Raw genomic sequence first — 24,427 nt, 5'->3', positions numbered from 1 at the left:
TCGACCGAGCAACGCCTACCACGACTTCTCATTGGCTCCTCCGATGCCGCGGATATGTTGAAGAGTTTGTACCGTCGAAACTTGGAAGAGGGGACGACGGGGGCGAGACGGGGCACGGTGAAAGGGGATATATATGCCTGCCTCTACCTTCAATTTTTCTCTGTGGTTACGTCGCACACATTTTCGACTACGTACGCACCTATACGTATACACATATACATGTATATGCGTCGAAATATATACGTATCCACACACACATATATATATATATATATATATGTATACATACCGGGTATAACTATAGTATACATATAACCAACACATTGTCCTTTATATTTAAACCCGTTTAACACAAAACCGCGGCGATGCTCAGACGTTCCTACGGCTCCGCCTTTTGTTTTGACCAACTGTTTTAAACCCTTTTCGTATGTTTTTCTTTTCCCTTCTTTTAACCACCTCCTACTCCTCATCCTCCTCCTCCTCCTCCTCCTCCTTTTTTTTTTTTCTTCATTCTTGTTCTTTCGCTCGGGTTTCTTCCTTTTTCCTCTCTGTGTCCCTTTTTATCCCCTTGAACTTACGTTACACGTTCCGAACACGCGCTCGCACACACACACACACACACACACACACACACACACACAGGCAGACACACACAGAACGCTTCTCTTTTGGTTTATTTATTCAATGTTTTTTTTTTTTCTTTTTCTTTCTCTCTTCTACCATTCGTTTTCGTTGTTTCGTACCTCCCTTTACTTCGCGTCTTCTGACGTATCTGAATCGTATTTTAGATTCATGATTTCAATGGGCCCCATTGTCCTATGTGTAATGGCTACCGATTTCATAGTAATCTAATGTACAGATGTTATTTGCCCAAACAATGAAAATGGGACAGCAGAGCGTACACATAATGGCTTTGGGTACTTTATAGACATTATAATAACAACAGATTTTACTCCGAATTTGATATGGCCCCTGCTTTATTTCTATGTACCTACTTACACATAGACGTCATGCCATTTTGTTTTCTTTTTTGCCTCCTCTGTTTTTTTTTTTTCCCTTTTAACCTCGTCATTCGTTATGCTGTATTGCTAATCCCACGATTTATTCGTCAATTCACTTATCCCTTTGTCTTTTTAACCAACGTTGCCGCAGCGCTTATTTAACGTTTCTTTCTTCTGTTTCGCTGCAGGATGGATTCCCAACGTAACGAGTCGATCACGACTGCAAAGGATGATCCCTTCGAAATTTGATCCGAAAATCGAGTGAGTACCTTGAAACTTTATGTCGATGTTTGAAGCTATTTTTTCAGGTAATGCGACAGTCTTGTTTAAGCAACGTTTGGGTTTTACGCATTTTACTTTAGACCTGATAAGCTTGTGATTGATCCACGTGTTTAATTATTATTGCTGTAGTATTTATTTATTTATAACAATGATTCGAGTAGACTAATGCGAAAAAAGACCAAGAAACGGAGGTGCATTTATGGTTTAGGGCGGGGGAATTTACCTGCAGGTATACCGATGAGTAGAAATGTTATATCTCGAACGATCGGTGACTGCGTGCTTGTAGGTATTAGATATATAAAGACAGAAAGCATATAATAGATGATATCAAATTACGATGTTTACTGCAACAACGGATTACGCCACTCGATGTGTAAGGTATAACAAATGGAAAGGTAAAGCCAAGCTCGGATTCATCGGAACCGTGCATTTTTTTTTTTTTTTTCCATTCTTCTCCTTCTTTTTAACCTCGGTATGAAAAGTGGGGGATGAAAAGGAAAAAGGGAGAAAACGCGGGGGAGGATAACGGCAAAAAAATGAAAAATGAAAAATATAAAAAAACCGGGGAATTACGGGGCTCCATTGAAGTTGCAACAATCTATCTTTCCATACAATCTAGCCAGATCTCGACGAGTCTGAAATTCTGCCTGCATCCCGTACCCCGAACATGTACAGAATATACATCTCGAGCACTCGAGTGTCGAATATCTGGGAATCTCGGATCTCGACCGAAGAGCCGCCGGTCGATTCCTATCGCTGAAAAGTTTTCAAATCGCAACAAAGCGCGAACTGGCACATGACGGTGAACCCATGACTGCCGGCCGGGCAGAGCCACTTGAAATAAAAAACCTACGATTTCTGATCCGCGATGACGATCTGCGGGCTACAGGTGACGTCACTTGCAGACGCGATGTACACGGCCACTTGTTTCGCTCGAATTCATGCCCTTCTTTGCACCGACACGGGGTGCTTTCCACATCCCACCCCCACCCCCCAACCCCTGCACTGAGAGATATTTTCATTTCCTAGTAACTATTTTCATTTTTTACCACAATCGACAAAATACAGTTCTGGGTAGAAAATGAAAATTAGTGTTGTAGCCGTTACCGGAAAGTCTGGTATCCGTTACTGTTCTTTCTCGTTACGATCACTCGTGCTATATTTTCTTGTAAGTGTTGCGAAAATTTAACTGCTCGTGCAACGATAAATTGACGTTAAAGTCTTGTTTAACTAAAAAAGTAGAGTGAACCTCAGAAACTGATTTCGCGTTTCGATTACCAAAAAAGAATCGACGGTAACGCAAAATGGTTAGGCGTACCTCGTTTTTCGTAACTCCAACGATATTCAAACAGTTTTTTTTTAACAAAAGCTGTTTTGCCGAATTTTTCTAGTTACTATAACGAATGAAATTTTTCTCAGTGTGTGTTTTCTAAAACTACACCCTCGCCGCATCCCCCGTCATCCACGCAGGCTATTCGAATCTAAAATCTTCGATTGTTTGACTCCGAATGATCTTTGCCCCCGATCTTGATCGAAACTTTTTCCCATGGTATATTTAACTCGCCCGCAGGATCTATTTCTTTATCTTTCTCCCGGCCGTTTTCATCGCCCAGTGGCAAACAGCCCTTCACTTTGGCCTATGTATTACGTTGTATACGTGTCACGTACAATGAACACGGTTTATTTTGACAGGGTACCGCCGGTAACTCTTGATCGTTTCGTAAAAAGAACGACGTTTAGTCTTCGCCTCTGGACATTTTTTTTTTTTTTTCTATTAAGAATTCTAAAGTATACCCTACTTAAGACAGATAGACTTTTCTGTTACTAAAAATTTTTACTCCCACGATTTTATATTTTATAGTCGATACGTTACAGTAGGTTTGAAAAATTCACCGCAGACTTATGTGGGTGATAAATTTCGAGCGGCTGGTGAAGCAGTTTATATACGGTCGCGTTCGACAAAACGATACATCGAAGTAGTTGTATCATTTTATGCGTATTAAAATTACCGCAACAATTGAAATCAGTCCTTCGAATAACTGGAAGCTATAACTTATCTTTGTAGAAAAAAAAAAAAACAAATACTCGACGATTCATCGGTGCGCAATTATTCGCATTGCAAATTTGAGTTTCGTTGATTTTTCCGTTGGACTATCTTGAGATATGAGATTTAATTACCCGCTATCTATATGTATATATATATATATATATAATTTAAAAAATACGGATAAAAATTTTTGTCTGTTACCTCGAACAACAGGTAATTATTTTCACGCAGTTTTACAAATCTTGCAAAGCTTTTTTGGGATTAAATAAAAACTTGCAACACTTAACTCTTAGGTTGAAATCATACTGCAAAAGAATTCAACTTTATAAATTTTAATACTGGCTTTGGTGGACGATAGTTTTTTTCTTCTCCGCTGTACAATCGTTTAAAAAAAAAAGATTTTTTTTCTTCTATATCGATATATTTTGCGGAAGGAGCTTATTATATATATATATATATATATATATACACACACACACGCGCACGCACATATGTATATGCGATGCTCGCCGAAGTCGCGCAGCGTCGAGTGAAATATATCGTGCGACTTTTTGACGTGCTTTTAACAAATTGAACTGAAAATGGCCGCCCTGAAAACGACGTCCGGTCACATCTACACCGTATCATCCCTCTCCTTCCCGGCTCTGTCTCTAATACCATCACGTTATACATGTATTCATACATGCCTGCGTATATCTATGATAAAAAAAATAAAAAAATATACCTACACACGTCCGAAAGCCATCCGCGGCAAAGGGATGCGGACGGACATTGGGAAATATATGTATAATATATTTTTTTACACTCCTCTTGTTCCTTTTTCCGTTTAGTTTTTTCTTTTTTTTTCTCTTACCTTTATTTATTTTTGTGGGTTTTTTTTACTCGCAATTTTTTTACCTCTCATTTCAATATTCGCTGACGGAGCACATTTCTGCAGACCGTTCGTTCACGCGTTCTTTCCCACCCTGATGCCGCTTCTGCCCGCCCGCCGAGTGTCCTGGTCAGCTGAAATCGTTGAAAAGGGCCGCAAAAATAATGTTGAAATTCGTTTTTTACACCTCTCAACCTCTCTCTTTCTCTCTCTCTCTCTCTCTCTCTCTTTCGCTTTTTACCCAAATCCCGTTATTCCTCCTCACTCACTCGAGTCAGGGAGCGTGAGCGAAACCGATTTGTTTCGGGGGTGGTGAGCGGAAAAGGGGCGCGGAAAATCGGACGAACGTTTACGACGCAATTGGTGTGCGTGAGTCGAGGGGCGTTATAGGGTTAGACGGGATTGCGGGGAAAAAAAAATGTGATAGATATATAGAAACGACTGCCGTGCCTTACGTGTGTGCATTGTGCGTGTACGTAGACGTAGACGTACACATTCGGACACCGTTTATACGTCTGTATGCGTTTGTTTGCGTGTGTGTGTGTGTGGGCGAGTATAAACGAGTGTGGAATATTCGTGGACGTCGACGTGCCAGGGACAAAGCCTGGGACTCTACTACAGTGTGTGCAGCATGGTGGAGGCTGCAGGACGAAACGGTCAAAGCTAAAACCACTCGACGGCTATATATCTGCAACCCTTCAAACCCAGCACTGCACGTCGTCAGCATTGGCCCGGGGTCGGTGGTCATTTCTCTATCCATCCTTTCGCCTCTATCTCTCTCTTATACGGATTATAATAATCGCTGTGTCCACCCCCGTGGATATAGATCAGATGTAGATATCGATATATGCTCTGCATATTCTACGTTTATATTCTGCAGTTTGACGGGTATATCGGAATCCCGGTGACGCACCGAGAGATATTTCATTTGTTGCGGTAACTGGAAAAATTCGTTAAAACGGGTATCGTTGGAAAAAGTGTTTGAATATTGTTGGAATTACGAAGAACGAGGTACGCGTAAACATTTTGCGCTATCGTCGATCCTTTTTTGGTTATTGCAACGCAAAATCAGTTTGTGAGGTTTACACGACTTTTTTAGTTAAACAAGGTTTTAACGGCAATTTATCGTTGCACGAGCGTTAAATTTTCGCAACAGTTGCGAGAAAATATAGCAAGAGTGATCGTAATGAGAAAGAATAGCAACGGGTACTAGACTTTCCGGTAACGGCTAGAAAACTAATTTTCATTTTCTACCCAGAACTCTATTTTTCGATTGTGGTAAAAATTGTAAATAGTCAAGGACTGAGCGGTAATCGGAAATAAAAATTTCTCTCAGCGTGCGGATTTTCACGGTTGACCCGATTTTTATACATCTTTTCGAAATTTTTGGGCATCTTCCAAAGGTTTCCAAAGCCAATGGGTATTGTAGCGTCGAGTTGAAATTTTTTTGACTTACAGGTATAATGCAAATTTATAATAGTCTAAAAAAAAATAATTCTTGTCGTGGTTAGGTATACATATAATATACTAATTATTTAGATTTTTTACAATAGCCGAAATATGTCCACGTTTTGAGTAAGAAATGATAATTAGTTTTATGCGTTTTCATTTTTTTTGACTATGCGGATCACTCGTACTGTATTTTTTATTTTTTTCTCAACCATTGCGATCATTTGATGTTGTAGCAACAATAAATAACTTTATACCAGAATGAAACGACTCGTACTAAATAGGTTTATTAAACTAACGAAATTTAGTCAGCAATCACCGAATTTCTAAAGCAATCGAATATCAGTCGTGCATAGATTCACTGTAAAAATCTTTAATAATTGTTTTTTATTTAAATGCAGCCAATAATATCCATTCGAAAACACTTAAAAATATCGTGTGGTATTGTGTGGAAAAGGGGCCCGTTTGAATTTGATTCGACGTAAATCGCAGCTGCTCGAACGACATCGAATTTCCATAGTAACCTCGTACCAATAAAAATGTTACAAGTCAAATTTGGAAACTGGTTTTCAAACATCCGTATCGTTAACTTAAGCTCGCAGATTTAAAAAACCAAGACTACGAGTTAAATGCTCATGCGAAAATGGATTATCAAATGGACATAGCATGTATGGATTAGAATGCTCTGATTGTGAGTTTGCTTTTGGTTATACTTAAATCTCTGGTCCAATTTGGACCGATTCTCCTCGAGTTAGTATTAACGACGCGATCAATTACACCGCTCAACAAAAATTTTGAGTCTGGGTTCTAGATGTAGAATTTGAAATTCCACCACGTAACTAACAAAAGTAAAAACAGTTTTATTGGATAAAGTTTGCTTTTGCAGAAACCAGAAAGATATATCGTATTATATAAGAAAAATTACTCATTTTCTCAAACATTTATTGTAAATACAAATTAAACAAACTACAGTTTCACATTTAAATCACTTTTATTCAAAAATAATATTGTTTCGATTTTTTACTAACCGATCAATTGAAATCATAGATTTTTCTTCAATTTTCAAAATAGCACACTCCTGGCTGAAAAATCAAACTTTTTCGAAAAATAGTAATTCTCATCTCTTTAATATCACTAAAAATATATAATAAACACGTATACAAATCCCGGGCACAAAATCTCTGTACAAGATTTATGCCAGCGAAATAATTAAATCGTTATTGTTTCTCCCAGGACTACAGAAGAAAACTTCAAAGGAGAGTGTATATATTTTTCCATTGTTTTTATACACGGAAAATAAATAAATAATTAAATCAATCCAGGTACAAAAACAAACGTTTTTCATAATTTTTTTTTTTCTCATTTTCTTTATTGCTGAGCGGTGTATTCGTCCAAATCACCATATAACCATGGTGTCGAGTTTCACGCCGTTGGATAAAACCTTTTCCGAGTTTAAAAAAATTGTTACAATCACAACTATAATCTACCTAATTGTAAGCTAATTTCTCGAGAGTGACTTTAACGCGTCGATTTCTCAGCGCAGTTTCAGCCTCACGTTGAATCGGCTCGTTTTTCTCTTCGTCGTTCTATTCGCCAGGAATGGGCGTGGTTTCAGCCAGATATCAACCCCTGGCTCGTCGTACCCGTTAGCCAATAGGGGTCTCTGTCAAACTGGCAACAGTTGCAAACGCAAGCGCGTAGAAAGCGCCTCTGTTGCCCCCCCTGATCGTCCAATCAAAAAGCTTCTTTCTACTCCGAGCCTAACGTGCATTATCAAGGGGTGCGACCTGCCCCGCTTATTTAAATGCAATTAATTCCCGGTTTCATCGGCGCCCCCCCGGGCTACCCAATCAATCAAAACGACTCGACGTTTACCCCGATCATTATCCGGTAATTAACACCTCGTGCGACACACGGGAAAAGGCGGTGATCGTTTAATTATCACACCTGGGATATTTACAGGGCGCGTCGTAATTCGACACAATTTTTTAATAAGATTCCAGTAAGTCTGACGGACGACAAATTAATTATCAAACATATCAGCTTGTGGAAAGGTGAATGTTTGTTGGATGTTTGCGTGATAATTTTTATACACTTATTAATTAGCAGAGAACGTATTTTTCATTCTACCGAAAGATGAAAAATTTTTGGGTAACACAGCAGGGTGAGAATTACGACGATATCACGTTATTTATACTAATTAAGGTATAATATTTTTGAAAAATCAGTGACATTGAATGGATTGTTACATCCGCATTTATATTTTTTCACGATAAAGAAGAAATACGAAGGCCTAATTTTTACTACGCGAAAAAAATGTTTGTGTACAAAAAACAAACACGATCGCTAGGGATATAAACCACGCATATTGTTCAAAATTTGATATGCAAACTCTTCCAATTTGGGTTTAACCAATTTCAGATTATTATTATATGCATAGCATATGTACGTTTGAATTCATTACATTAATAAATTAGTGTAAGAGTTTAGAAATTTTGAGAATAAGTATGAAGAATTTGAAAATGTGCAATGTTCATACGGACCGAACAAAATTACAAAATCGAGTTCACTGAAATTTTTTGGAAGAAATACTTAGTAATTTACTTTACTTATACCAAATTTAAAACAGTATTGAGATTTTATGTGGCAAAAGTATAACTATATTTCATAAAAATTTTCAGTCGTTACATGTGTATACCGAAGTGAAATCGTAATGTTATTAATAAACTGCATAATCGAATCCGGTGCAAGGTGATCGTCATTTTGAATTTCGTTGATTTTTATAAGAATGTTTGAAAATTATAGATTTCTTTGCCTTTGTTCAGGCTTTTCAGTATTCATCCGATGTTTCAGATCTCGATAGATTGATAAATAAATATGTATCAGTTATCACGATTACTTGATTCTATAATTACATTTTCGCAACAGTGGTAAGAAAATATAGCAACAGTGATCGTAATGTGAAAGAATAGCAACGGATACTAGATTTTCCGGTGACGGCTACGAAACTAATTTTCATATTCTACCTAGAAGTATATTTTTCGATCGTGGTAAAAAATGAAAATAGTTAGGGACCGAGCGGTAACCGGAACTAAAAATTTCTCTCAGCGCACAAATAATTTCGAACGTTTCATCCGTATAACCCGCGCAGATGGGAAATGTTTGAAATTTTCAATATAATACCTACAGCAGAACTTCCAATGACACGATTTACAAAAATTTCCGTCAAGTGTAATCGGTCGTGCATTACTGGCTTCGGGGGTAATAAGTGCAGGCAGCTGATTCAAGGTATTTTCAAGTTTCTCCTTTTCAAAATCCGTCAAATTTTCGTGACGGAATTATAACAGTCGCCTCTTTCATACCCCCTTACAATTTTGTATTCGTATATATTATTCCTCGTCTCGTCCGTCGTACGGTTGGACATGAGAATGGATATGTAATGAATACACTCGCACACACGCGCGTACCCAATCGTTGGCATGTCACAGCGAGGAATTGATATATCAAGTATCTACTGGCTACCGAATGACTGCAGACTGCACGAAGGGAGTGGAGGAAGTAAGGTAGCAGGATATTCAATTTTTTGCTCAATTAGACGTATTAGGGATACCTGGGTAGATATACGGAGGTAGAAGGGAGAGAGAGAGAGAGAGAGAGAGAGAGAGAGAGCCGCTCGAGGACTGTTGACAGTCGCTCCTGTGACGCTGCAGGGGTGACAGGGAGCACGGACACCGATTTTCTCCCTTCGTCTTTTGCCCCTGATCGTGCATTTCGAACTCGATCCTTCGTATGTACGGATACTACCGATGGATGGATGTACCTGCGTTTCTATGTGTTTGTGCGCGACCGCCGACCCCTGTTTTCTAATTTGTCGTGAACAAGGACATCCCCTCCTATCTTGTCCCCTAATTTTTACATTTCACGGGGTCGTCCCTGCCTAACCGCCTGACTGCCTGCCTGCCTGCTTCCATGCCTCTATCTGCTCAGCTAGTTTCTCTAGTTCGTCTATGTATGTGTGTATCGCGTTTTAAAATCTGGCAGGTCAAAATACCCATTGGCGTATGCATCCTGATGTATGACAATTTTTACCTATTTTCTCTTTTTTTTTTTTCTCTCATCTGTAATTCTAATTATTGAAACCCAATTCTTGTTCTCCTTCGTTGGATAAAAAAAAAAGGATAAACAACGGGAAAGCTGATCTGGATCAGATTTAATCAAACCGTTATTAATATCCTTCCGTTTCCCAAAATCGAACAGTAATTATTCGTCACCATAACTTGTATTATTAGGTTTGAATATACCCGATTCTTGTGTTTTTAGTGCTGATTGTGTACACCGAAATCGGTGCATCGATATTGCGGAAACATTTGATAGCTCGGTTTCGGTAGTAATAATATATGAATATTTGTCCAATTTGAAGAAACATTCGTAACTTTGTCACGGTGAAGTTCAAGTGTTTCTTTTTTCCGTTGGTTTTATTTTTGTAATCACGTAGAAACGAATTCAGTGTGATTTGAACTTGGATTCAAACGTTACGATCTGTGAAAATACATTTGACAGTTCGTGTAGTTTAATTGATCTAGAATAAAACATTTGCTACTGTTAATTTTTTACTTTCTGTCATCCGTTGAATTCACAAGTCACAATCGATACGTAATAGTGTTATAAATTCAAATAAATTTTAGTATCGTTAAAACTAATGCTACTTACTATTTCTGTAATTTGTTTTTACTTCTCACGTTTTCGATTACATCCAATTTCACAAATATATGGAATCATCTCGAAAAAAGGACTCGATACCGTCGAAAAATGATTTATTTTCACAGAAGTCTCAGTATAGTATTACAGAGGTTCCTCACCTTCTTTGAAGATGATACCAAAATTCTCAAGTTTCATGTATTTCAGGGAGTTCGTTTTCGAGTAAATCTAATCTAAATCTCATTGTGCCGCAGTCGAAGAAATTTCTCTCCCATAAGACGATACGTAGAATTTAAAAGTTTCATAACTTTGACGCATGTTCTCTGAATATTTCAAATTTTCCCAGTGTCTTTATGACGCATGTTTCAGTTTGCTGTCATGTTTTTGCAAGCATTTCAACCCTATTTTTGAGTAATTCATTTCTTTTTTCACTATCTCAATTAATTGATTTTCTCTGTTAACAATAATAGACGTTGACACCTTGATTGAAGTTATCTTTTCGCAGGCTCCGATTGAATTTTTCTTTTAAACCAACTTAATCGTAAGAGATAACGTATTTCACAGGCGACGAACTTCGTTAATAACAATAAATGAGTTTTAGCGATACCGGGCTGAAGAGCGAACCGTGGAAATGCACGTAACACAAACGATATTCTTTTTGTACAATTTATAACATCATTTGGTAATGTACCTGCAAGATACGGCACTCTTTTTTATCGACCGAGGCCTTATTTCACGATGGTAAGCTGACTTTTTACGGTTGTTGATCAGCGACTCTTTGCCAAGCAGTCAAAGCTACAGGCTCATTTCTCCATCTTCATAGATTTTTTCTCCAGTTGTTTTTTACTCTTTTGTTTCTATTCGGATTTCTCCTTTTTTTTTTTTTTTCTTTTCAACTACCAATTTGATTTGGGCTTTAAGAGATCTGTAACTCTGATGGTAGGAAAGACAAAAGCGGTCTCTGCTTTAATTTACGATATGGAAATGTTTTCGAGTTTGAGTTTAATTTTATTCGAGATTGCGGTGAATTTGAAAAATTCTGGTAGTTTTGCCGCATCGAAATTGCTTTCATCGCTTCATTCTCGTAGTGAAAAAATTCGTTCGTGAACAGGGAGATATTGCTAGAAAGTTTCCCTTTCTTATCATAAGTTGTTGAGGCGATTCCTTTCGAAGATCCCTACTCTCTTTGGTCTTTTGTTTAATCCTTCTACGATAATTTACTCACTGTGGTTTTTTTTCACATTACCATACAAAGTGAAAATATATTTTACATTAGACGTATAAATGATAATTATCAATTTGTTTTCCGTAATTGTTTTTCGGTATTCGTTAGTCAACTCGTTATTACCGTACATTTATCGCGACTGAGACGATCAATCGTAAAATCTTCTCTACGTCTTTGGAAACTTTTCAATTTCAATACATGCATTACTTTTGTTATTCTGTCAATGAATACAAATACATCAATTCGAAGAAAACTCAGCCTCAAGTGGAAAATTGTGTCATTAAAAAACGTACAAATTACATTACATCAATATATATATTTGATTATTCGTATAAATATTTTAGGAAAGACACAGTAATTGTTCGAATGCTGCGGTACAAACGGCATTCATTCGTGCATAATTTCTTTCTGCACGGCTCTAATCGAAGCAACGATCGTTACTCAATCAGAGTGAAGCCACCGCTGCATTTACATTATTGTTATTGTTTATTCGTTGCTCGATTTAGACATCAAGCACAATTGTGAGATTCTTGAAAATTCGTACACACTAGGCATTAATTATTAGGCATGTAACAGATATCTATAATTATAGTATACGCGCGTATATCTATAGAGACTTTTATCATCGATAACAATTAAAGACAATTATAATATAATTATTTTTCACGTACGCCTATTAAAATCTAAAATCCTCACTATATGTATACATACCGATTTTTTAACAATAATATTCGAATTTCTACATTTTTGCAATACACCTGCTGAACGACGAAAACTATAATATAGCTTACATTTCTACGGTACAAAATATTTCATATCATACGCTACTTCATCACGATTTAAGCCTAGATTAATATATGGTTTTGGTAGTTTGTTAGACACATATTACAGATAAAATATTTTCTGGCTATGACAAAACGTTCGGTTACTCCTTGTTGGTATTATTGTTATTATTATTATTATTGTTGTTGTTGTTGTCGTTGTTGTTGTTGTTGTTGTTCTTTTTGGTATTATTACGATTATTATTATTCTTACGATTATTCTTATCCTCGTTTGAAAGTTCTTCTTTCGATCAAACAAGCGTGTCTGCCTTGCGATTAATTTTCTTTCTTTTCCGCTTTTTTCTTTATACCGCGATAAGTAGGTGAGAGCCGGTAGTTGCTCGTTTATTATGAGAGAAAAATGAATGAAAGATGAAAAAGAAGCAAGAGAAATACAGACGTTGATAATGTTAGTTGAAAATGTGGTCTTTCATATCAGTTACGACAGATTAACCCGATTGCAATGAATGTTGCAAACATTATTGGTTAGTTATTTTTATATTTAAGTTAGTACACGAGTGTCGCATGCAAGCTGATGTAATGTTATGGTAATTATTCTATATTCGATTAAAATTATCATGTGACATTAGTCGAGATCCCTCGCGAATATTATATTTGTAACTCGTTAATATAACATTATGGTAATATCACTGTTATCGAGAACGTCATGAATTTCCGTCAATTTTGAACAATTTGGCGGAGCACAACGCGAATGTTGATAAAATTACAAATACGGTAAATGGCTAAATCGAGAATTGTTATACATATATTACAAATGTATTTTATATGGCATCAAGTATTATTTCGTGTGAACAATCAACGGCTCCTCAGGTTTTTCTTTTTTTATCTTTTTTTTTTTTTTGTTTACGATGTTCTATTTTATTTTTTATCGTACCTGGTTGGAAGGTTTAACGAATAATTCGTATTAAACAGCTAAGAGTGGACGGGATTTACTAATTTCTCAAACGATTGCAAATGCATTTGATTTTCTTCCGAGCTCCCCTTTCCATCGCACTTTTTGTTTTTTAAATGCCTGCATCGTAGTATCGCTACGTGTATCCTTCGAAATATGTCACACTCGTTCTCTCGTTCTCCAACTGGATTCGATCGGTTTTTCAAAATATATATCATTCTATGAAGTATAAATATAGAATACGTAAATATTGTGATATTGACAAAACTTTTATAGCGAGTACTAAATGTTGGTAAATTTTTTCACTAAGTTTCTTTTTTATATATACGCTAATAATGTTGTACAGTAATAACAGCGCAGCGCGACGTTTAGCAAAACAGTGCAAACAATTTTTGCCCAATTTTTTTACTTTACATTTGTTCGTTGAGCGTTGATTGATCGTTTATCGTAAATTCGTTACTAAGGTCCACTGCAGTTGTTGGGAAAATTTAATAACACGCATAAGAACGAATAAATAACAATTAAACGATAGTTACGCAAATCACGTTGATAATAATGATAATAATATAAATGCAAAGCGTGGAAAAATTCTATTTCAACTTTCGACCCACTGATTGATTTATATCTCTTGCGTTTAAAGATCGATGCTACGTTTTCATTATATTATCGTTTCGTACTTGGATCGCATAGAAAATTTACGAAGAATAAAAGTTATTGTAGGGAAAAACGAAAGATAATGCGATAATACTAAAATGAGTACAATTGGTATGTACGTACATACATAAACGGCATGCGCGGGTAGTCCGATCGTTATTAAAATATTAATCATGCCTATTTGCTCACATACATACGTTAAACATATACATATAGTTATATAGACATGTGTAGTGGACACAATTTTATCGAGACATTGATATATGTGTATGTGTATATAATTTAGGGTGGTCCTTAAAAAGGTAATATTTGAATTTCGACCGGCTCCAGATACTTCAAAAATAGTTCCCTGATTTTTTCAGATTTTTATATCAAAGACGGTGGATTTCATTCCATTCAATGCTTTCAGGGACACGTTAAATCTACCCTACGGATTTAGATAAAATTTTGAATAGGAGCGTTTCTTGGGTCGCTGATTACGAACGTGAACTCAGAATTAGAAAATTTAAAACGGCAGATCCAATATGGTGGATTGAAATCCAAAAATTCATTTGACTTCGATAATATTCGGTAGTCGGGGGTTTTGGAGGGCATTAATTACGAATCTGAACTTGAAATTACAATATAATTCATAATCCTGGATCGAATATGACAATATCAAGTTAATTTTGGGGTTTTGGTCCATCGCATTGGATCCGACACTTTGAATTTTGAAATTTTGAGTTTAGGTTCGCAATCAGCGATCCAAAAAACCCCCACATACCAGATTTCATGAAAATCCAATCGGTAGAATTGATATGCCCCTGAATGGCTCGAATGGGGAAATCCACCCATTTTGTGATACCGATTAGAGTTGAGATAAAAATCTGAAAAAATTAGGGATTTATTCTTAAATTATGCGGAGCCAATTTTTAACCTTTTTAAGAACCACCCTATTATATATATGTAAAACAATATCATTTCATATACATATAAAATATTTTCCTAACGTACGTAATATCTATATTGTATAGAATATAGATACTATACAACAAATCTTAAAAACCTAATGATTTATATAGTATATTAATATGCTGAGATACACTGGGATGTAGATGTGACGCCGCGAGCCCGCTCAATCGGCCAAAATACTGCGTTGGTGCTCTGCGAAGTAAAAAAATATCGGTTTTTCCGTTCTGGTTTAAGTAAGAACAAATAACGGTTATGCTTAAGAAATATCCCGATTCCTCGATACGATAATGTCGTTAGAAATGACTGTATATACATGGATTCAGACATTACAATCTATAATCGAAAGAGAATAATATTTCGAAGCTTGATATTTTAACTTTTAACACGTTTATTGATATCTGGCCAAACTCGAGATTTTTCAGTGTTTTTGAATAGTTCTTAAATGGTCGGTAATTCTTACAGACGATAATTAACGCGTACCGGGTACAATTACAAAGTGGATATGAAGAGTCTCGAAACCACTTCGAAACAATTTAACGAAGAATGAAATTTATTTCGCACGGTTTCGACGTCGACGAATGACGATATAATCATTCAGATCGTAAGGAACATGTTCGAATAACACCTTAAATAAATAATTACAATATCGTTAAAATCGCTCACCATTTACGCGTATTGACATGAAGCAGTGACTAGTAAATTGTCTGGCGAAGCACTATGCCCTCTGTGCTTCAAATTCGAACATACAATGAATGCAGCTTCAGTGAAGCATCGTCAGCGACTGCCGGCGCGAATGGTGGAGATTTCGCTGGGCGATTTCCCTCCCTCTGGCATTAAGTCCGGCTGTTGTCCAAGCGTTTGGACACTTCATAGGGCCCCGCCAGTGGGGCAACTGGACCCCCAACCTCTGACACTCGTGGGCATAGGCTGTGAACGACTCGCAGTAGCATCGCCCCGTCGGGCACTCGCACATGTCCGTCAAACACGACTTGTAGTACATCGTCGGGTTCACCTTCTTATGGCACTGGTAGAACACCTCCGATCGCAACCGGTTGCAGAATCTGGCCCAAAAAGGAGGATTCAAAGTTATGGCACCGGAAGCACGATTCGGCAAATTAATCTCACTCAGGAAAGTATCCCAGGTACACCTCATCGATTTTTATCATTCTATAAAATGTTGTCGCGAGCCAAGAAAGCCGACGAATGTCTATTTTTAAAGTAAAGGAGTAAAAGTCACCGCTGAAGTTCAATTCAATTTATAGTTTTATCAAAAATCTATAGAGATATCCTGGTAAAAAAAAATTGTTTATCGATCATTAGGGGTGAACTGCAGGGGTGGTTTTTATCACTTAACCAACCGAATTGGCAGGTAAAACAATTGAAGAAAATCGGTGAGGTACACTTCGGACACTTTCCTTATCAGTCGGATATCAAGATGGACAGAATCCCCATGAACATATTCAGAAACTGTTAGAAACGATGCATTCTCCGGGGTTCATGTGAATTCGGTACAATTGGAAGACGGCATCGGTTTCGCTTTTCTGTATTTCAATATGAGATAATGGCAGCGGCTCTTACCTGTGGTCTTTTCTTCCCCGGCACCTTCTCTCGGTGAACGGATAATTCTGTCGTGTCCGGGCGCAGAGTTTCTTGGATCCGACCATCCACGACTTACCGAATTGGTTCGCATCTTGGAGAAGTTTACCGCGTCTAGTGGTGAAGTCATCTTTTGGTACATGGTTGAAGTTACCGCATAGACCGCAGAGACGGCCTCTGTATGTGGTCGGTGCCGATACCTCGATGAAGCTGATACCATCCCACAACACTTTTATACCGATATGAGTCGTCACCAGTACGCTGTCAGATGTCCTGTTTATGTCCAACCTGTTATCCAGCCGGTATGGCACTTCGATCCTTTTACCGTTCACCTTTACTCGCATCTTTTGACCCAGATTCACCTTCAGATCGGCAACCTGTTGGATTGGAGAACAATGAGTCAATAGTTTTGAAAGACGGGATGTTTCCGCGGTATAACGCTAATAACGAATCGTCTGGTTTGAACATGGCTTGGTTTGTCAGGATGAAGTTGACGAGTCATTGATTAACTATCTTCTTGACAATCGAAAATTTTACTCAAGACGTTGATCGCGTCACTCCTCTAGTCGGGATATTTGGAAAAATACGATAAAAAGTGTCCCAATTCAGTCCAGCGGCACTGCAGTTGAATCATGGAATAGTGGTAGCATTTTTTTCATTTCTTTTTCTTTCGTTCCATTCCTTTCGAATTTTCTGTTTCTCTTCCATTCTCGGTTCTTCTTTATATTTTTTATTTTCCCAAAGGAATGTCTTGACAAAAGAATGTAGAAGAGAGACACGTTGTTGCTACACCATCCGTTACCCTCCAAATATAGATCCCGATCTAAAGATCGTATCTTGAGATGAAAAACTCCAAACAAAGGTTTGGAATAAAATACTACCACTACGTGCCGGTAGCGGTGTGTAGAGACGGATACGAAGTGCGGTGTTTGGAAGGACTACAGACTGCGGCGGGATCGGGAGAAAAGGATGAGGAGCAGGAGGTGAAAAGATTGATAGGCAAGACCGTGACGGTAAGGTGACACTCGTTTGTTTTATGCGACTGGTAGTAGGTTAAGGCAAATTAAGTTACCAGTCCCGGTCTCCGTTATAATATGTAGGTAGCCGGGCATACCTTGATCGCTATCGCCTTCGTCCAGGCAGAAGATCTCGTCGATCTACCGTCGTTTGTTACTCGAATGCTGAAGGTGTGGTTGGTGCAATCAGCGGTCAGCTGATACTTGCACGTACCTTGGAAGCTGAAAAACTTTCCGTCGAAAGTTCGGTAGTGCGGGTCACCGAACACCGTGCAAACACCGTCACCTGGGTTCAAAGTTAGGAATTGTCAATGAAGGTCGTCGTGCCGTTTACGCGGTACTTGCGAACCATCCGACACTTCATACTCACTTTCCACACACCGCGGACAGCATTGGTCCTTGGGGTGTTCCAATTTCGAATTTGGTGGACAAGGTATCGTCAGCGAGGGACACATGTGCATCGCGCAGCGTACCTTCCCTTGCATGCATACGCACGACTTGCAGACATCCAATTTCCAAGTCTCGCCATCCTGCCTAGGAGAAATCAGACAGGTTAAACCAGCGTCTGAATCGAAAGGATGGATACCTACGGCTGGCAAGCCTCGTAAACGAGTAGGTATAAAACAATGACGAGAAACCGAAACAGGGTAGCTCATCATCTCTTTGTACTCGCCTCGTAAGTTCGACCACCGTAACTGCAAGAGCTGTGGAAGTCCTCGAATATCGGACACTGCGGACAGCAACGTCCTTGCTGAGTTTTTTGTTGCTCCGGCGCGCAATCCAGAACGGGACACGTTTCCTTGGTGCACATCACCGTGCCGTTCATGCATGAACATCTCGTGCAATGGTCAGGGCTGATTGGAGTTCCCGATGGATAGACACGTGTACCCAACATGCAGGCACCTCGAGGTGGTTCCAGAAACCCTCTTTTACCTGGAAGCATGATCGGTCGATGATAAAGAAAGAAATGAAAAGGAAAAGGAAAAAAATAAACACCTTCGAATCATTTTCATTGATATGATAACAACAGTGAAACTTGTGTGCAAAAATCTGAGCCGATCGTAAAGTATTGAAATAAAACCCTTTTCGGTCAGTTCTCATCATCAGCACATCGTAATATGCAGCGAAGTGTTGTACGCGAGTGTAAGATAAACAAGAAGATGAGAGAAAAACGGGTAAGAGAGAAAGAGAGAGAGAGAGAGAGAGAGAGTAAAAAATCGAAAAGAAAATTACACGAAAAAAAAAAAAAACGTTTCAGAGACCCGTTGTTAACGCTCAAATGTTTACGGGGGTTCGTTTGAACAGGAATTGTTTGGTAGCTGAGTGGTTTGAGAAATGTTTTTATTAGACTTAGCGTGTGGTTGGCAGTGAGCCAGTTAACACCTCGGGCCGCAACACTTTGTTGGATATACTGGCGTATACTGGGGCTATAGAGAGACCATTCGTACATACAAGTTATCTTTGGTGCTAACTCGCCCACAACCATCTTCTAGCCTCCTCCTCTTCCTCCTCCTCGGAGAAGCCTGACCACCGTTTACCATTGAGGTGTGCGTTAAAGGTTATCGATCTGCCCGGCGATAAATAGCTCTTCTCCTCGTGGAGGATTGGATTACCCCAACTTTTTGTTTTTTTTTCTTTTTGTTTTTTTCTTTCATTTTCTTTACGCCGATCCTACGGTTGTACGAAGAGTACGAAGAAGAATAATCAAAGGAACGACGAATCTTTCCCGCCAAAGATGAGGAAAAGAAATTTAGAAAAAAAAAAAGAAAAAAAAAACCAACATCACACACGCGTGCGAAGATTCGTGCGATTGATCGGGAGCCAGCGAATACATAGTAGATATATACGTGTGTAATGTAGTATAACGTATGTATAAATGTAACGGAGATTGGTTATTTTTGGCTGGTGGTAAATATACGCAAATACCTGGTTATTTTTTGTCATTCAGGAAACGGTGATATCAATTGTGAAACGCTTTCTGAACGATGACAAATCGCGGCGGCGGGGCGCGCGGCTGTCTCTCCAACAACTGTAACTGATCGAACCGCGAAGGACAGAGGTATCGGAATTTCGAAGTGAAGTATTAATTGCCTCCATATCTAGAAGTGGTTCCGACGTATTTTACAATTCTCGATATCTCCATTTGTCGCGAGGCTTACTTAGTTGGTAACGTAACTTTATCGAAACGTTTAAAGAAAAATCACTATTTTGCACCTTGCGAGTTTGTTCCAAGGTTCTTTTAACAGTTTCCGAAATTTCAGATCATCCTCAAAATTGCAAAATAACGAGTTTTTCTTGACACGCATTATTACAATAACGTTACAAGCTTACAAGCAACGATCATTTATTGTTTGAATATCGTTTTTTTCGTAAAATTCTTTTCGACCCCTCTTGAATTTTTCCCCGAGGTATACGGTATCACGTTGTGTAACTAACAAATGAGAAATAAATACAGGCGCTTAACCCCGACGCACGAAAGCCTCGAAACCTCCATCGTAGTTAACGCGTGCTTAAGCAAATAGGTTATCACCGACGTACATTAACAATGGAACAAGCGTTCTCTGTATTCCGGTTGGAATAATATAGTTAACTCGTTAATTAGACTGCCGGTACAGTGCGGTTGTCAAATCTTGACACTTGTGGCGTGAAATACTCGGATCAGTTTAAGGAGATAAATCACTTAATTAAAACGCGACCGGTCAGCCGTAATGTCTGCCTTAATTGTACGTACCTACACATATAACTGGTTTATTCATATATATATATATATATATATACATTATACATTATACATTATGCATTATACATTCGGTATCGCGAATTCACGCACTGAGCTCTTACAATGTCTGAATTCGAATTACATTATACGTAATGCAATTTATATCTTTGCCAATATGTATAATATGTAATAATTGAACTGCAGTTTCTCGACATTGCATCGCACACATATGCATCGATTATTTGAACTCTGCCCTCGACCCTGTAACGGTATGTTTAAGGTATAAATATATAACGCGAGAGTCCGGACGAGACTCTAAATATTCGAGCAAATATTTCTAATTTTTGTTAATAATTTTACCGATTACGAGACGCATTAACACGTTCATAAAATTACTACGTATGTACACACTTGTTACCTACCGGGAGGATCTCAGCAGCGCCCAGCATTCGGTTGACTTTGACTATAGTGGATAGAAATCAAGGTACGGACGCTCAGTCACGTTTTATAATTATAATGTATTTTCTGAGAAGCAGCGTTTTTTAGACCAAGGGAAGACCTCGTCGGTAACAAACCCAGAGCCTGGTTCAAAAAATTCTACGAGGAAACTCGTCGTTCTTCATTGATCCTTGCGGGGATAACGATATTTAGGTGGAAATTAGCAAATTATCATATGGTTTTTTTTTTTTTTTTTTTAATTTATTTTGCGAATCGAACTAGGTAACACGTTGAGAAACAGTTGGCCAGATTCTAATTACTAGGAATTCTAGCTTTTGACGAGAGAAGCCTGAGTTCTGAATTCATTATAGATCGAAGTTTAAATAGAGGAATGGAAGAATTTATTACACGCGGAGTTTCCGATCGGTCTGACATTTTGACATTGAGTATACATTTTATTGCAATCTCGACGAGAAACCGTGAGAAACGTGAATTTCTGAAAATCTTTCGTATTCACGCGTCGAAAATTTTAGTCTCACACACGCATATATATATATATATATATATATATGCGTGTAAGTATTTATGGGAGTGTAAAAGTTTAAAATAAATTGGTAGTGTTTAATTTGTGCATGATCGTTACAGCGGTGAAGATAATAAACATGTGCGAAGTAAAAAAAGAACGAAACGAAGACATTAGAAAGAGAGAGAAAAAAAATAGACACGAAGAGAGAGAGAGAGAGAGAGACGAGAAAAAAAGTAAAAAAAAATCGCGCACCAACTTGATTTATGACCGTGTATACCGTAAAAATATTTTCGTATAGACCGAGTTATTTCCACCCGTCAAAATTAGACCTGGTTTTATTATTTATCAGCGATCACAGCTGGAATGTAAAGCGCGAAGAGAGAGAGATGAAGAAAAAAAAGACGAAACGAAGAAGGAGAAGATTAAGAAGTGGATGAGAAGTAAAGATTACGCTCTTCGGTCACGCTAATCTTGCATTTTCACGTACAAAGATGCAACGTGCGCGTGTATATAATACATGTACGTACTATAGATACATATACACATATATATGTAATATTTGACGATAATATCGTCGGTTATGTTGGATGGGATACTAATTTGTTATAGCCGATAGTCAAATCGTCAACTTCTATACGCGCAACGGCAGTTCGACTCGCACGTGCCGCTACGTGATCCGGGAACAAATTCGCTCCTGTTCTCCCATTAATTTTTGCGCACGCTTCAAATTCGGTACACAACCAATACCTGCGATATAGCTATAAAAATATGCGTTTCACAAGTGCCGCGTTGTGTGTACAATATGTACGATAGATAGAGATGGAATTTCATCAGAGCTCTCGATTCCCCCCCTCGCCCATCCCTCTCTTTCTCTCCTTCCCTCTTTCGGTTATTGCACGAACGGTCATTTGACACAACAGTTTGATATCTCGTAGCGTACGTATGTACCCATAGATAATATCGTGCAGAAATGAAAAATTTCCATTGTGCACGCAGTCGGCGAGGCACACGCGTCGAATTTATCTCCTGTTCGGCGACGGCCGTCTTTGAACGAGAAACTCTCGGTCCTTGCCACTGTAATAATAGTGCAATAAACAATAATCTTCGCCTCTACGTATTAGTCGATTGACGTGAAAAAATACTCGCATAGGATATTTGCAAATATATACGAGGCGTTATTCAGACGAGGAGATTTGTTTTACGGACTTTAAAATCAGATCAGCGTATAATGGTTATAAGCTGTACAGATTGTATAATAATGTTACATATGTACACACACGCGCATATATATATATATATATATATATATATATATTAGAGTGTCCCAAAAAAACCGACTATTTTTTTTTTTTCAAAGAACATTGAAAAATCGTCAGAGTATCTCTAGAAAATGACCCTGTGAAAATATAAGCTCTTAATATTAATATTTAGAGGTGGCGATTTGTAATTTTCTATTTCCCATTTAAATAACATGGGAAAATTTTTTTTTGAACTTTGGAATTTTGTGATGGGATAACGAGCTACTTCATAAGTATGACAAAATCAGGTATTATAGGAAATTTGATGCTCTACAAAAAAGGTCTGATTGACATTTTGCGTAAATCCAGCCGTTTCAAAAATATCGAGCCTCAAACTTCGGACTGTTTAAAATTATGCTTTTTTTTCGTAAATACAACAAAAATCAATTTATATGTATTATAAACCCAGAATCATCAACTGAACAATAAATATATGCATATATTTGACGGAATGCAGATCCGAAATTATTAATAATTTGACAAATGATAATTTTTATTTTTTTTAGGTAAGTAAATATTTTTCGCTAAAAATCAATAAAAATTATCATTTGTCAAATTATTAATAATTTCGGATCTGCATTCCGTCAAATATATGCATATATTTATTGTTCAGTTGATGATTCTGGGTTTATAATACATATAAATTAATTTTTGTTGTATTTACGAAAAAAAAAGCATAATTTTAAACAGTCCGAAGTTTGAGGCTCGATATTTTTGAAACGGCTGGATTTACGCAAAATGTCAATCAGACCTTTTTTGTAGAGCATCAAATTTCCTATAATACCTGATTTTGTCATACTTATGAAGTAGCTCGTTATCCCATCACAAAATTCCAAAGTTCAAAAAAAAATTTTCCCATGTTATTTAAATGGGAAATAGAAAATTACAAATCGCCACCTCTAAATATTAATATTAAGAGCTTATATTTTCACAGGGTCATTTTCTAGAGATACTCTGACGATTTTTCAATGTTCTTTGAAAAAAAAAAAATAGTCGGTTTTTTTGGGACACTCTAATATATATATATATATATATATATATATATACCCACGCGATGCATAGCGTATAACCGTATAATTACTTATATCGTTTGACATTTTACTACCCGATGGCAAATAATTGTTCGATTAACAATCGAAACGCCGCGATGTCGTCAGTTTGAAACAACGAGCGTATAGCTACATTATAAGACGCTCATTCACATACCCGGCTTACCAGTTTAGAATTCAAATGAGAACACCTACATTGTATACCTACTCGCCTTCCGCATGCATAGAGGCAACTCAACTTGCACATATGTGTAAATATATACACATACGTATATCTGTCAAGATATGACACTTGTTGGCAGGTGTACACATATACATATATATGTATATACCCATCAGACCAGAGAGACCACAATGCGGAAGTGATTCGATTCGCTCTAGGTATATAATGTTTGTCATATTACAAAAACGAACCTCGAAACCCGTTAAATTTCATCTCTTTTCTCGTCTCCTGTTAGTTTTCACATCGTTAGAGATTTCGTGTAAACGTAGCACGTCAATTTTACCACAATAATTATTTTATGGTAAACTTGAAATCCGTTGATATTTACGTTTACTTATCACGGTGCGGCGAGTCGTAGATCCGTTATCGTTGCAGTTTAGTTACAGCTTTGTACAAACTTTCAAACGCGAACGTCGGGACCTTGTGGGAAGAGGAAAAAAAATTTCACCGTCGAGCTTACCTCGGCACTGGGGACAACAATTTCCTGGTTCGGTGTACATTCGCGACGGAGGACAATGCAGCACCGGACAAGCTTGCTTAGCGCAATTAAGCCGGCCCTTTTCGCATCGGCAAGTCAGGCACGGATCTTCGGTCGTTGTCACGGCTCTTCCTGGCGGTACTTTTTGACCGTTTACCAAACACCCTGCGGA

At 37.8% G+C, this 24,427-nt stretch overlaps 1 protein-coding gene across 3 annotated transcripts in view; it reads right to left on the bottom strand.

Moving 5' to 3' along the window:
- Positions 1 to 13,291: 13,291 nt before the first annotated feature.
- The window catches only part of cv-2 (crossveinless 2), a 53,695-nt gene continuing 42,559 nt past the window's right edge, over positions 13,292 to 24,427 (bottom strand). For all 3 annotated transcript variants that reach the window (XM_046630016.2, XM_046630018.2, XM_046630020.2), the window contains 7 exons: positions 24,238 to 24,420; positions 18,198 to 18,457; positions 17,895 to 18,054; positions 17,623 to 17,810; positions 16,491 to 16,885; positions 15,576 to 15,973; positions 13,292 to 15,104 (listed from right to left, as the gene is read on the bottom strand). In XM_046630016.2, coding sequence (XP_046485972.1) covers positions 15,673 to 15,973; positions 16,491 to 16,885; positions 17,623 to 17,810; positions 17,895 to 18,054; positions 18,198 to 18,457; positions 24,238 to 24,420 — 1,487 coding nt within the window. In that variant the 3' untranslated portion in view covers positions 13,292 to 15,104; positions 15,576 to 15,672. The remainder of the gene's footprint in view (positions 15,105 to 15,575; positions 15,974 to 16,490; positions 16,886 to 17,622; positions 17,811 to 17,894; positions 18,055 to 18,197; positions 18,458 to 24,237; positions 24,421 to 24,427) is intronic.

This window comes from Neodiprion pinetum, chromosome 5 (assembly GCF_021155775.2).
Source record: "Neodiprion pinetum isolate iyNeoPine1 chromosome 5, iyNeoPine1.2, whole genome shotgun sequence".
Lineage (NCBI taxonomy): Eukaryota > Metazoa > Arthropoda > Insecta > Hymenoptera > Diprionidae > Neodiprion > Neodiprion pinetum.
Note: the sequence above shows the minus strand (reverse complement) of the source record. Positions and strands in the feature narration are given on the sequence as shown.